The sequence below is a fragment of the Bos mutus genome, chromosome X (assembly GCF_027580195.1).
Source record: "Bos mutus isolate GX-2022 chromosome X, NWIPB_WYAK_1.1, whole genome shotgun sequence".
Taxonomy (NCBI): domain Eukaryota; kingdom Metazoa; phylum Chordata; class Mammalia; order Artiodactyla; family Bovidae; genus Bos; species Bos mutus.
The window spans coordinates 78,231,708-78,247,734 of record NC_091646.1 but is presented as its reverse complement, the minus strand read 5'-3'; the positions used below and the strand labels follow the sequence as shown (position 1 = coordinate 78,247,734).

General features: G+C 37.6%; 1 protein-coding gene across 1 annotated transcript in view; it reads right to left on the bottom strand.

Moving 5' to 3' along the window:
- Positions 1–16,027, bottom strand: part of CLCN5 (chloride voltage-gated channel 5) — a 183,792-nt gene that overhangs the window by 46,849 nt on the left and 120,916 nt on the right. The window contains exon 3 of the mRNA XM_005887626.2: positions 4,995–5,141. Within this exon, the coding sequence (XP_005887688.2) occupies positions 4,995–5,141 (147 nt within the window). The remainder of the gene's footprint in view (positions 1–4,994; positions 5,142–16,027) is intronic.

Below are 16,027 nucleotides of genomic sequence, written 5' to 3'. Positions count from 1 at the left end.
CTACTGCCTTTCAAGTTCCTTTTAACTAATCTTCTTAGTATGTGCTATTGTGCCTGGTTCAAAATGTAATATTTTATGCACAGTTTCACCACCAAATATCAAGGACTTTATGACTTTTCTTTTCTATTGCTGTTGTCATGATCATTAGGAAATGCTGTGTGAAAACATTAAAGTAAGAACAACTAAAAAGCAAAGCAAGAAAATTATATCATTACAGAGTATTGTAAGTGGACTGATTTTTGTGCGTGGTTCATGGAAAATAGCTTCATTATTATATGGTCAGACTCTGGAAACCACAAGTAGTAATTTTGCTGTGAAGGATAGTGAAAAGTGAAGGACTAGTCATGTAAAACCATATTCTACAATCATAAGCAATGTTAAAATCTTGCCTGCCTTAGTTTTCTAGTTTATTAAATGAGAATAATGGATATTCACCCCATCACCTACTGAGAGCAATATGAACACACAAAAAGTGCTTTGGTCATATAGATGCCATATGAAATCATTTTTCATTAAAAGCAATGATGATAACTAAACTACTCTGGTTTAACCAGAAGGCTTAAGTAGAGGTAGCCAATTTTAGTTAACAGATACCCTAACTGACCACTTCAGTAGAGCCAGTAATTGACATAACTGATTCATTATGGTTATAACTACACATAAATGGACATGATACACAAATGTCCCTTTATATTAGTAGGCAAATAGAAAAACCCACCAAATACTAAGCTATGAGTACCTCCCTCTTATGAACTTTAAATTCAGGGGTCTCTTCTACTGTCACTGCCCTGAGGTAACTTTACCAGGCAAATTTCTTAATCTTTTTTTAAATGTTTTATTTATTCATTCATTTATTTTTGGCTTTGCAGGGTCTTCATTGCTGCGCAAGCTCTTTTCTAGTTGCGGGGAGTGGAGGTTACTCTCTAGTTGCAGCGTGTGGGCTTCTCATTACAGTGATTTCTCTTGTTGCAGAGCAGGGGCTGTAGGGCGTGTAGGCTCAGTAGTTGTGGCTCCCAGACTCTAGAGCACAGACTCAATAGTTGTGGTGCAAGGGCTTAGCTGCTCCACGTCATGTGGGATTTTCTGGATCAGGGATCAAACCTGTGTCTCCTGCACTGGCAGGCAGATTCTTTACCACTGAGCTACCAGGAAAGCCCCTTGTTATCCTTTTGAATTCATGTTTTTCATATTGGTATATTCATCCCAAGTTGTTCGCCTCCCCTCAGAGAAGCCTTCCCTGACCATTCCAACCACAGTATTATTCTCGGTTATCATCTATTGTCATAATTAACTAGAGAATCTGTCTGTTTATTTATCCAACTAGATCTAAATTCCAGATCAGCTTGGATCTTATCTATGTTAATCCGGCCACTGTATTCTTAGTGCCTATAGCAGTACCCGGTTCATAGCAGGTACTCGATGAGTATGTGAAAGAGTTTGTCCTCACAGTGACAATAAAGTTCATTCAAACTTCTCAGCATGACATTCAAGACCCAAATTTACTTATTTAGGCTTATATCTTCCATTTTATATCTCTATATGTTTGCTGCTCTGTAAAAGCTTACTTTCTGCCTTGAATGCTCTTCCTCCTACCTAGTAACTTATCTTCCAAGGCCCTTCTCAAACACACCTTTTCTGTGAAATTTTTTCCAGTCCTACAAACACACACATACACACACACACACAGAATGCGTCCTCTGCTAAGTTCTTATAAGAGCTATAGCACTTATAATATAGGGTTATAATAGACATAAAATAATGATGATGATAGCTAACATTTTATTGAGCATTAACTTGATACCAGGTACATAAGCATTTTATATATTATTATCTCATTTAATCCTGAAAACAACTCTAAGAGATAGATACTGTCATAAATAGTTATGTTTCTGCTAGCTAGAATCAACTTCATGAAGGCAGGTATGGTGCCTTAAAGCCTTCCTAATTCCCAGAACCTAGAAAAATATCTGCAATGTCATATGCCCTTAACACAAATTTGCTAAATAATGAATTCTGACAGTAGTTTCTGGCCTCCTGACTTCACTTTGAGAATGGCAATCCCAGTAACTTAAAGAAACAGACAACAGTTTTAAGTACATAAATTTAATCTAGATGCTCATGTAAAACTTTTTTTAAAAAAGGAAGGTATCTTGGAATCCTGACTCTTCTCTTTTTCTTACATTCTATATCAAATGCATAAACTGTGCCAAACTTGGAGACTTTTAGATAATGATAAAGAGGGCTTCCCTGGTGGCTCAGATGGTAAAGAATCTGTCTGCTAGGCAGGAGACCTGCGTTCAATCCCTGTGTTGGGAAGATCCCCTGGAGGAGGGAATGGCTACTTTCTCCAGAATTATTGTCTCCTTGGACAGAGGAGCCTGGGAAGCTACAGTTAATGGGGTCATAAAGAGTCAGACATGACTGAGTGACTAACAGTGAAAGTTACTCCTATCATGTCTTAATGGATGTTGATATTAGAGACTTTTGTAAAATACGATGTAGAGTAAGTAAATCGCCTCTGTAGCTGGAATCTGAATAGGACTCTTTCCTTTCATCTGATATTACTTGATAATGTTTTAAAATAATTATTTTCTTTTCAGAGACATGAAGCAGTAAATTCACTTTGCTAAAGATTATAATGTCCACCTCTTAAGCAGCTTACACATAGGAACTTCTGATTTTTTTTAATGAAAAACACACATTTATATATGACAGTTCATACAAAAATGCTATGCTGTTCTGAAAATACTTTAATTGATTCTACTACTAAGTCTGAAAAACTCTTGGGATTTCCTAGAGCCATAAAAATGTTTGGTCTGAAATAAACAATTTATTTATCCACTAAAAAAAATAATTTAATCTTAAAGTGATACAGTCCTTTCTAATTATAACAAGAAACTAAGCAGATACAAAAGGGTTATATACCTAGCTATATACAAAATTTTAAATATTTGAAGATTAAAAAAACAAAGCTAACAAAGGCGAACCAGGAAGAGAAAAAATATATTTTCAACCTACATTAGACAAAAGATTAAGAATAATAATATGAAGTGAAAGTTGCTCAGTCGTGTCTGACTCTTTGTGACCCCATGGACTTAGTCCATGGAATTCTCCAGGCCAGAATACTGAAGAGGATAGCCTTTCCCTTCTCCAGGGGATCTTCCCAACCCAGGGATCAAACCCAGGTCTCCCACATTGCAGGTGGATTCTTTACCAGCTAAGACACAAGGGAAGACCAAGAATACTGGAGTGGGTAGCCTATCCCTTTTCCAGTGGATCTTCCCAGCCCAGGAATCAAACCGGGGTCTCCTGCATTGCAGGCAGATTCTTTACCAACTGAGCTATAAAGGGCTCTTATTAAAAAAATAAGATAGCCCATTAGAAAAACAGGAACATCTTATGAACAGGAAACTTTCAGAAAAAGAATTTTTTTTTGTCCATGTCATGGGGCTTGTGGGATCTTAGTTCCTCAACCAGGGACTGAACCCAGGCTCCTGGCAGTGAAAATGTGAAGTCTGAACCATTGGACCACCAGGGAATTCCCCAGAAAAAGAAATTTAAATGGTTAATAAACATGAAAATATGCTCAAGCTCAATAATTTAAAAAAGTAAAAATTAAAATAATGGGGATATATTTATTTCATCATATTGTAAAGATAAAAAAATAATTATAGTATTTAGTACCAGTAAGGTGGTGGGGAAATACACACTCTTACACACTCATGCTACAAAAATGCTCTCATACACTTAAAAGATACACATCACACACACACACAAATAGCAAAATATTGTAAACAACTGAAATGTGCATCAATAAAAGCTTAGTTAAATAAACTATGCTATATCTATCCCATGAAATTATATGTAGCCAATGAAAAGAATGACATTACTGGATAACCAAACAATATATAAGAGGAATTCTCCTTTCATAAATATATTCCAGATAATAAAAAAAAAAACAATTATGAAAGGGGGAAAGGATTTGAACAGACATTTCATCAACGAGGATATAAATTTGGCAAATACGCACATGAAATGATGTTGAAAATCATAAGCCATTAGGAAAATGAAATTAAACCATCATGAGATAACACTACATAGCTGTTAGAATGGTTAAAATAAAAATTATTGAAAATACCAACAGCTGTGGAGAATGCAGGACAAGTGGAACTACCTACCAAATGTGGCTAGCTCAGATGCAAAATGGTACAGCCACTCTGGAAAATGGTTCAACAGCTTCTTATAAAGTTCAGCACACATTTATCACATTATTCAGTGATTTCACTCTGGGGTATACTATTCAGCAAGGAACGAACAACTTGGGTGAATCTCCAAAGCATTAAGCTGAGTAAATGAAGTCAGTCTCAAAAGTGGACATACTGGTCTTCCTTGGTGGTCCAGTGGTTAAGAATCTGCCTGCAAATGCAGGAGACACATGTTTGATCCCTGGTCCAGGAAGATCCCGCAGGCTGCAGAGCAACTAAGTCTGTGCACCACAACTACTGAGCCTGCACTCTAGAGACCAAGAGTTCCAACTACTTAAGCCTGCATGCTCTAGGGCCCGTGTACCACAACAAGAGAAACCACCACAATGAGAAGCCCATGCACCATGACGAAGAGCAGCCCCACACGCCTCAACTAGAGAAAGCCCACACGCAGCAACGAAGACCCAGCACAAAAATGCAAAATAAAAAGTTGATATACTATGTGACTCCATGTACATGACATTCTCGAAAAGGAAAAACTATGGGCCAGAGAACAAATCAGTGGTTACCAGGGGTTGGGGGTAGGGAAGGTCTGAGTGCAAAAGGTAATAAGAAGGAATTCTTTGGAATTGTTGAACTATTCTATATCTTGTTGGTGGGAGGGGTTACAAGTAATCTAAGCACATGTTAAAACTCATAGGATTGGGTACAAGTAGATAAATTAATGCTATTGTATATACATTAGAAATAATTTTGAAAAAGATAAATTATCATCAGGAGTAATAATACCTTCTATTTCTCCATCTAAAGGAGGAACATCATCTCTCATGGAGAAATCCATGGCTGTCCCTGGTATGTCCATCAAGTCTTCATCACTGGAGCTACTTTGGAAGCTATTGAAACTTCCCTGATGAAAGCCTCTGTGATCCATGGCTCCTGCGCAAAAAAGAAAAACAGGTTTATTACAGTGAGTTCCAAACCCCTTACTGCTTATTCCTTTTTTATTGTGGTATATACACATAACAAAATTTACCACTTAAACCACTTTAAACTGACAATTTGATAGCATTCAGCACATTTACAATGACATGCAATCATCATCACTCTTCATTTCCAGAAATTTTTCATCATCTCACACAGAAACTCACTATGCAATAAACATAACTTCCCTTCTCCCTCTTACCCCAGCTCCTTATAACCTCCATTTTCTTTCTGTCTGTGGATTTGCTAATTCTGGATATTCCATATAAATATAACCATATAATATGTGGCCCTTTGTGTCTGGCTTCTTTCACATTTTTTTCAAGGCTCAACCATGCTGTAATATATATCAGTCTACATTTCTTTTCAGAACTAAATAATATTCATTGTATGGATATACCACATTTTATTGATTCATTTATCAGTTGCTAGACATTTAGGTAGTCTTCACCTTTTGGGTTACCATTTATTCATATGTCTTATTTTATGTTATTATTTAAATAATATAGACATGCAAATTATTTAACATATTCAGTTACCCTCCAGATATAATGCACTGCTACCCTTACCATGTAACACAAGAGACAATTCTCCACATGGACATCACCAGATGGACAACACCAAAATCAGACTGATTATATTATTTGCAGTCAAAGATGGAGAACCTCTATACAGTCAGCAAAATCAAGACCTGGGGATGACTGTGGCTCAGATCATGAGCTCCTTATTGCAAAATTCAGGCTCAAATTGAAGAAAGTAGGGAAAACACCAGGCCATTCAGACAGGAACTAAATCAAATCCCTTAGGATTATACAGTGGAGGTGATGAATACATTCAAGGGATTAGACCTGATAGAGTACTAGAGGAACTATGGACAAAGGTTTGTAACATTGTACAGGAGGTAGTGAACAAAACCTACTCAAAGAGAAAGAAATGCAAGAAGGCAATGTAGAAAAAAACAAAAAAAAAAAGAAGGCAATGTAGTTCCAAGAAGGCACAATAAAGGACAAAAACAGTAAGGACTTAACAGAAGCAGAAAAGATTAAGAAGAGGTGGCAAGAATACACAGAAAAATTGTACCAAAAAGGTCTTAATGATCCAGATAGCCATGACGGTGTGGTCATTCACCTAGAGCCAGACATCCTGGAGTTTGAAGTCAAGTAAGCCTTAGGAAGCATCATTACAAACAAAACTAGTGAAGGTGATGGAATTCCAGCTGAACTATTTTCAAATCCTAGAAGATGATGCTATAAAAAGTGCTGCACTGCATATGCTAGCAAATTTGGAAAACTCAGCAGTGGCTACAGGACTAGAAAAGGTCAGTTTTCATTCCAATCTCAAAGAAAAGCAATGCCAAAGAATGTTCAAATAACAATGCAATTGCACTCTTTTCATATGCTAGCAAGGTTATCCTCAAAATCTTTCAAGCGAGGCTTAAGTATTATATGAACTAAGAACTTCAAGATGTACAAGCTGGATTTAGAAAAGGCAGAGAAACCAGAGATCAAACTGCCAACATCCACTGGATCAGAGGAAAAGCAAGGGAATTCCAGAAAAATATCTACTTCTGCTTCACTGACTACACTAAAGCCTTTGACTGGGTGGATCACAACAAACTGTGGAAAATTCTGAAAGAGATGGGAATACCAGACCACCTGACCTGCCTCCTGAGAAACCTGTATGCAGGTCAAGAAACAATAGTTCGAACTGAAGACAGAAACGCGGACTGGTTCAAAACTGGGAAAGGAATATGTCAAGGCTGTATATTGTCACCCTGCTCATTTAACTTATATGCAGAGTACATCCTGCAAAATGCCAGGGTGGATGAATCACAAGCTGGAATCGAGATTTACCAGGATAAATATCAACAGCCTCAGATATGGAGATTATACCACTCTAATGGCAGAAAGTGAAGATGAACTAAAGAGCCTCTTGATGATAGTTAAAGAGGAGAGGGAAAAAGCTGGCTTGAAACTCAACACTCAAAAAACTAAGATCATGGCTTCTGGTTCCATCACTTCATGGAAAATAGAAGGAGAAAAAGTGGAAGCAGTGACAGATTTTATTTTCTTGGGCTCCAAAATCAGTGCAGACGGTGGCTGAAGCCATGAAATTAAAAGACACTTGCTCCTTGGAATAGAAGCTATGTATGACAAACCTAGACAGCATATTAAAAAGCAGAGACATCACTTTGTTGACAAAGGTCTGTCTAGTCAAAGCTATGGTTTTTCCAGTAGTCATGTATGGATGTGACAGTTGGACTATAAAGGCGGCTGAGTGTCCAAGAAACGATGCTTTCAAATTATGGTGCTGGAGAAGACTCTTGAGAGTCCCTTGGACAGCAAAGAGATCAAACCAGTCAATCCTAAAGGAAATCAACCCTGAATATTCATTGGAAGGACTGATGCTGAAGCTCCAATACTTTGTCCACCTGATGCAAAGAACTGTCTCACTGGAAAAGACCCTGATGCTGGGAAAGACTGAAGGCAGAAGGGAGAAGGGATCAGCAGAAGATGAGATGGTTGGATGGCAACACCGACTCAATGAACATGAATTTGAGCAAACTCTGGGAGATAATATAGGATGGAGGAGCCTGGCATGCTGCCATCCATGGGGTTGCAAAGAGTTGGATACAACTTAGTGACTGAACAACAAGAAGGACACATAGGAAACTGAATCTCTCAGTCTTCCCTTCTGTCATTCAGGAAGAACTGTCTTTACTCTTTATTGAAGAAAAAACAGTTTCTCTACTTTGCTCTGGATCTGACTGAGATAACAGATTTCAGTGCCTTATCCTGAGTATCCTTATTCTTTAAGGAAACCTACTATCTCTAGCTCTCATCTCTATCTTAAGCTCCAGAAACTAAATTCCCAAGAACTCCCTATACACTTCTTTTGCTGTTTCAGACCCAACAGGATGAAGATCAGAAACAAGCAGAGATAACCTTAACCTAAATACAAATAATAACCTCCAAACAAGGCATGTTCCTTGCCCTCACCCCTCACATCAACTTTCCCTTTTAAATGTAGATAGCATCAGAGTCAATATCTGCACTTAATATTTGTCTAACTCAGGGATTTACTATATTCAACAAACCTATAAAAGCACTCAATCTTAACAGTAGGTATTCCAGGTTTCTAGAAATCTTAACAGAAAATGAGCACCCTTTTAGCTGATGAGAAGAACTCGAGAGATTTTCTTTCTGTTTAAATTCATCCAACACCCATGAATTCCAGTGACTAGCACTGAAAAGCAGGCAAAAAAATTTGTAAAACGATGCAGAATCCTTTTTCCCTCTCTCTTCACTGGTTACATGTTTCATCCAGGAAATGATTTAAAATACACAGTTCCAGCAATTCTACATTAGCCACACAAATCATAGGAAGAAAAAGTATGAGGAGTCCAAAAATAATTTATATTTGGCTTTGGAATATGTCCTGTAGTCATATTTTTGGAGGGTGTACCTATTGTTCTGGGAATTCATTAAAACAAAATAATGACACTACAAGATGAAGACTCAACAAAGGAGAAGCTGGAAAACTTTTCCATTTCCCCATAGGGGCCTTACAAACTCCTTCCTGTAACCCACTGACACAGAACAATTTGGCTAAATTGAGCTGCCTCATTTCAAACATTTCCTGCAGCAGTTATCTGGTTCAGTGTTTGGGTTATAAAGTGCTTCCTTAGTAAGTATAGAGAAATAAAGTATCAACAAAAGAAAAGTATAAGAACCAAGCAGATCAAGCAAAACAGATGCAACAGACTGGGGGTTCAACAGAGAAAATAACCATAATCAGTAAAAATCAAAGTGGTGTCTTGCCTGTGGATAATACATTATGGTAGTTTTTGGTTTTATTTTGCAGATATAAAACAGTTCCATAGGAAAAGTTAAGGCAGCAGAATACTGAGGAAATACTATAAAGTTCCTACAGTTGAGATTTGATCCTGCATTTAGTTTAACTCCAAGCCTATTGCTCTCTCCATAATATTTTGGGGCTTCACTATGAGATACAGTCCAGAGAATGGTACATCTGGAATAAATCAGATCTCTAGATGGTCACACACGTGAGGTCAGCCAGAATTTAGGGTAGACCAGGAACAAAGGGGATTTGTTTTATTATCCCAACTAATGGATTACTATAGGGCTTGTCACACAATGGAGGGCTATAGGGGAGGGTAAACAAGGAAAAATGTTGTTTGGTTGATATCTGCATTATATAGCTGACACTTTCAGTGCCTTTTGTCACCTTCTTGCTTAAAAAATCACAAGCTGGTTCCCACTGCCTCTGGGTCAAGTTTACATTTTTTTTTTAGCATGGCATTCAGAGCCCTATCAAAGCTAGATCCCATCTTTCCAGACGCACTTATCTCTTGCCACAGATTTGTTATACTCCACATAGGCCCTGTACTTCTACATCTCCATGCCTTTGTTCATCAGGTCCAGATATTCTAGCTGAAATCCCATCCAGCCGCCATCCTCTTTTCAGCCTGGTGAAATCCCCTTCAATCCATCTAGGGCCAGCTCAAACACGCTTTTCCCTCAAAGCCCCCTTTGTTCAGACATCTATGCTGATTGCATAATCTCTTCCACTTGAGTCTTGTGACTACACCATGTCCTTCTCACTTCTGTTGTCTCAACAACTCTAGTGTTGTTCCGGAGAAGGTATTCAATAAACACTTATTTGAGGAGGATTCTAGTTGGGGAGGAAGGGTGTTAGCCAATCAACATATTTATGTAGCCAACACTCAATAAATCTATGCCTTCAACTATGAGGGAAGAGGATTAAGGATACAAAAAGCATTTGTTACCCTGTCACTGCTCTCAAGGAATTTGTGATCTAGTCGGGGAGTAATAGCTCAGTTGGTAAAGAATCTGTCTGCAATGCAGAAGACCCCAGTTCGATTCCCCTGGAGAAGGGATAGGCTACCCACTCCAGTATTCTTGGGCTTCCCTTGTGGTTCAGCTGATAGAGAATCCACCTGCAATGTAGGAGACGCAGGTTCAATCCCTGGGTCGGGAAGATCCCCTGGAGAAGGAAATGGCAACCCATTCCAGTATTCTTGCCTGGGAAATCCCATGGACAGAGGAGCCTGGCGGGCTACAGTCCATGGGGTCGCAAGAGTCAGACATGACTTGGCAACTAAACAACAACAACAACAAAGGACAGGGTGACTGTCTGTGAGCACATGGATGGAGAGAGATCACGAAGTGCCTGGGAAGCCAAAATGGAGTCTCCTTAGGTTTTGAGGAGCAGTATGAAAAAAATAATTTTAGGAAGTAAGTGTGGTGGCAGCAGCGGACTGGAAAAGAGAGGATGAAAGGACTACGAAGGCAGTTTGCTACTTCCAGTTTCAATGTAGGTGATTTGGGATGGAGGAGGAAGGCGCGAAGGAAAGGAGGAAGAGAAAATATTCCCAACAGTTGCACTGAAAGAGCCAGGTAGGGATGGGGTGAGATGGTGCTAATTGGTGGTATGGCATACTATTAACAGCATCTTTTTAAAAAATTTAAATATAGTTGATGTACCATGTTGTGCCACTCTGCTGTACAGCAAAGTGATTCAGTTATACACATATATACATTCTTTTTAAATATTCTTGCCTGGAGAATCCCCATGGACAAAGGAGCCTGGTGGACTACAGTCCATGAAGTCCCAAAGAGTTGGACATGAATAAGCAACTAAGCACAGCACAACACAAGTATTGTCTTATCATTAACAGAAAGAACATTAACTCATCCCTAAGAATAACCTTGAAGGTGGTTAAGAACTAGCACATACATAAAATCACCCTTTTTCTGCCTACTATATTTTGAACTACTTGAGGACAAAGTGACTTAAATCTTTGTTACTAAGTACTTGACTCAAAGACAGAACTCAGTAAATAATCTAGTTTATACTTCAATTCCTGATTTAGTTACTTTGAGAGGCAGAAATGAAATGCAAATCTTGGATAGTAGTTTCTGAGGTGCCTTATTTCTTTTTTGTTGATGTTGTTGACATCTATTTATTTTCAGCTTTTACAGTTAGTCTATAATTTAGAACAATGGGTAGCATTTACAGGAGAGAATATCAGAGTAAAAGTAGCAGATGAAAGAAGGACATAAAGGTAGTGTAGCAAAGGAAAAAGTAAGAATAAAAAGATCACTTTATTAGAAAGTCAAGAATTATTTTCAAGTGTTAAGAGGACAGTAGAGACTTAAGTACATTGTCAAGGTTAAAAAGTAAACAATAGAAAACTATTATATAAATAAAAAATAGAGGATGATAGAAGAAGCATATGTATATCATATGAGGGAATAAACAGTTACTGTCTAAATTTGATTAAATAAGAAGCACAGGTATTTCCTAGCATTATATTAGTTGAGGTGCCTTATTTCAGAGGTTTGGGCCAATCCTTAACCCAAGGCACCTTCTCTACCTGTCAAAATTTTAAGTAAAAATCCCAGGAGGAAATAATAGTGCTTCTTCTCACAGTGTGGTCTTCACGTGGGAGTCACCCTCACAGTTGAGTAGGTGTTAAGAGAAAATACAGGACTCCGCACAGGCAGTAAAAAAACAGCAGTCCTCAAACCTTTTGGTCTCAGGATCCCTTTAATGTTCAAAATTATTGAGGGACCTAAAGAACTTTTATTTATAAGGAGTCTATTAATATCTACAGATATTTACTGAATTAGAAATCAAACCCAGAAATATTTAAAATAAATATTTATTAATGTATTTAAATATAACAAACTCATCCCATTATATGTTAACATTAACTTTGGGGGAAAACTATATTAAAAAAAGTTAGTGAGAGGTATTTTGCAAATCCTTTTAATTTTGTATTTACAAATTTATTTATTTTTTATATTTTTGGTTGTACCACATGGCTTGCAGGATCTTAGTTCCCTGACCAGGCCCCCCCAACCCCCACCCTCCGCCCCCATAGTGGAACCGCAATGTCCTAACCACTGGACCACCAAGGAATCCCCACAAACCTCTTTTTTTAGTACGATTTATTTGGCTGCACCAGGTCTTAGTTGTAACATGCAGGATATTTTAGTTGTAGCATGTGGGATCTAGTTATCTGACCAGGGATTGAATCTGGGTCCCCTGAATTGGGAGCATGGAGTCTTAGCCACTGGACCACCAGGGAAGTCCTCCATAAATATTTTTAATGTTTGCCTTAAGAGGACACATATTCGATTTGCCATCAGAGCAATGACATGGGAACCTGTCATACAACCTCTAGAAAATTCCACTGAACATTCTTGAGAAAACGAGAATGAAAAGGGGAAAGAGGGTCTTAATATTAGTATGAAAATAGTTTTGACTGGCTATCCCTTTGTAGACCTCTTGGGCTCAGGAAGCCCAGACCACTCTTTGAGAATTGTTAAAGGAGAGAAAAAACACAGAATGCATAAACCATACTTGGGCAATACTCACGATTGCTAAGAAGGAAGAAGAGGACAAAACAGTCAGATGAGACTATGCTGATAGATAAAGGAAGTGGAAGTGAAGTAAACAACAAACTAGTACTTCCTATAAATACTTTTCCAAAAGACAATTAGCTTTGATATATAAAGAGATTGTTCAAATTATTGCAACTGAATCCCAACAGAAGAAAGGGCATAAGACATTGGTAAGTAGATAATTTATTAAAGGGGCTTTAAAAACTTGAGAAATGTAACATGCTACCTTCTGTTAGCATTTCTCAAAGATTCTGTTTTGTTTTGTTTCTGGCTGTGCCATAAGGCTTAGACTTCCCTGTAGCTCAGACAGGAAAGAATCTGTCTGCAATGCAGGAGACCTGGGTTCAATCCCTGGGGCAGGAAGATCCTCTGGAAAAGGAAATGGCAACCCACTCCAGTATTCTTCCCTGGAGAATTCCATGGACAGAGGAGCCTGGCGGGCTACAGTCTGTGGTTGCAAGAGTCGGACATGACTGAGTGACTAACACCACCACCATGAGGCTTGGGATCTTAGTTCACCAACCAAAGATGGAAGCTGCACACCCTGCAGTGAAATTGCAGAGTCCTAACCACCGAACCACCAGGGAATTCCCACAGAGATTCTTCAAATACCATAGAATCCTGTTAGAGGAAGACTTTCAAGAGAGTGACAAACAAGATAGCTAGAGAAGCACCCTGAAGGTCAAGGACAAGAGCCTGCCACTTGTCCTTGAGAAACCAGTCAAAATTTATAGATCACTCTCACTTTGCAATATATGCATAAAACACCAAATCAACTTTAAGAAACTGAATACAGCATTACATTGAAAGGTTTGCCTACTATAAATAAGGAGAGTTTATTCTAAGTACACAGATTGATACCACAAGGGATCTATCAACATCATTTATCAGATTAATAGATTTTTAAAAGGCCATAACATAATCATCTCAACAGATGTCAATAATGTATTTTTTAAAAATTATAGTTATTCCAGATTGAAATATTTTTAAAAATATTCCAGGAGGAAAATTTGTTTCTTAACATGATACAGAATATTTAAATTAAAACCAAGAAGCAAAATCTCATTCCCCTTAATACAGGATGACAATGATGCCTCCTGCTACCTAGTATATTTAACATGGTAAGATAAAACTTTAAGAGGAAAAAAGTGAAGAACGTATATAGGAAAGGAATACATATCCAATTTTGATGTTTGGATTACATGAATGGAAATTTATACAACTCTAAGAATATTAGCTAAAAATAACTAAAAGTAACAAATGAATTCAGAAATTATAAGGTAAACAAAACAACTGCATTCCCATGAACTATCACAGAACTAGAAAATATAATAATTTATTTATGATAGAGACATAATCTTGAAACACAATGTGCTGCATGCTCACTCGCTTCTGTTGTGTCCGACTCTTTGCGACCCTATGGACTGTAGCCCGCCAGGCTTCTCTGTCCATGAGATTCTCTAGGCAGAATACTGGAGTGGGTAGCCACACCCTCTTCCAGGGGATCTTCCCTACCCAGGGATTGAACCCCAGGTATCCTGCATCTTCTGCATCACAGGAAGATTCTTTACCCCTGAAATGTATTTATGATAGAGACATAATCTTGAAACAAAATATTACCTTAAAATTTATAAAATCCAAGTATGAGGGAAAAAAGAATGACATAAATTGACATGCATCATGTTCTTAGATAGAAAGTTTAAATACAGTAAGAATGAAACAGACACTAACTTGAATTCTGAATTGTATCACAACTATATATTAATCTAGAGTCCCCATGGCATTCTTTAGATAACTTGAAAGACTGATAGTGAACTTCACCTGGAAGAATAAGTAGGCATGGTTACTAGTATATATATTTTCTTAAAAGTAAATATAGCAAACAACCGATCAGCATTTAATCTTGTACAAAGAAACAATCACCAAAACTTTACAGCACTGGATTAAGAATAGAGATTCTACCAATGGATATGTTCTGTTTCTAAAACTTAATAAATGATAAATCAAAAGTAATGCAAAGCAAGCAAAAGCAAATATAAGAACAGATTCAATCACTTTTTAGTAAACAGTTGAGGGACTGCTAGATATCAAAATGGAAAACAATATACAATTATAACATATACCACACAACAATAAGTTACAAGTGAAAATCTTTAGAGTTGATTTTAAAAAGAACACAGAATATTATATTCATCCCAGATGTGGTGGATAGACAAAGTTATTTCTGACCATGGAAAGATACAAAATGAATTAAGTCATATGCAGTAAAATATAACTTTTTGCAACAGAAACTCTCCTTCATTGTTGGTGGGAATGTAAAATAGCACACTCACTTTGGAAGACCGTTTGACAATTTCTTACAAAACTAAAAACACTCTTATTATACGATTCAGCAATCAGGCACCTTGGTGTTTACCCAAAAGATTTGAAATTTTACATCCACACCAAAACCTGCACACAGATGTTTATAGCAGCTTTACACATAATTGTCAAAACCAGGGAAAACCAAGATGTTCTTCAGTAGACAAACCATAGTAATGGGAAAATGGGATATTATTAACTTTAAAATGGGAATTTATTTAGTGAAAAAAATAAATGAGCTATCAAGTCACCCAAAGATATGGAATGCATTCTAAAAGAAGTATAAGAAGCCATTTGGACAAGGCTATATGTATGTATGATTCCAACTATATGACATTCTGGAAAAGGCAAAACTGTGGAGACAGTAAAATGACCAGTGGCTGTCAGGGGTGTGGGAAGAGGGAGTAATGAACAGGCGAAGCACAGAGGATTTTTAGGGCAGTGAAGATATTCTGTATGACACCCTAATCGTGGTACATTGGTTCAAACCCATGGAATATGAAACACAAAGAGGGAATCCTAAGGTAAACTCCAGACTTTGTTAAAAGTGAAAGTGTTTTAGTCGTGTCTGACTCTTTGTGACCCCATGGACTATACAATCTTCATGGACTATACAGTCCATGGAATTCTCCAGGCCAGAATACTGGAGCGGGTAGCCTTTCCCTTCTCATCGTCCCAACCCAGGGATCGAACCCAGGTCTCCCGCATTGCAGGTGGATTCTTTACCAACTGAGCTATCAGGGAAATTATCAGGGAAATTCTGGACTTTAGTTAATAATAATGTATCAATATTGGCCCATCAAGTATAACAAGTGTACTATATTAACTGCAAGATATTAGTAATAGAGGAAACTGAAGTGGGGAAAGTATATGGGAACTCTCTGTACTTTCTGCTCAATTTTTCTGTAAACCTGAAACCACTTTTTAAAAAAAGATCTATTAAGTTTAAAAAAAAACAAAGGAGACTAAATGGGCAGTTTACGCATAAGGAAACTTTTACTCTTAAAAACCATCCTGTGGAACACA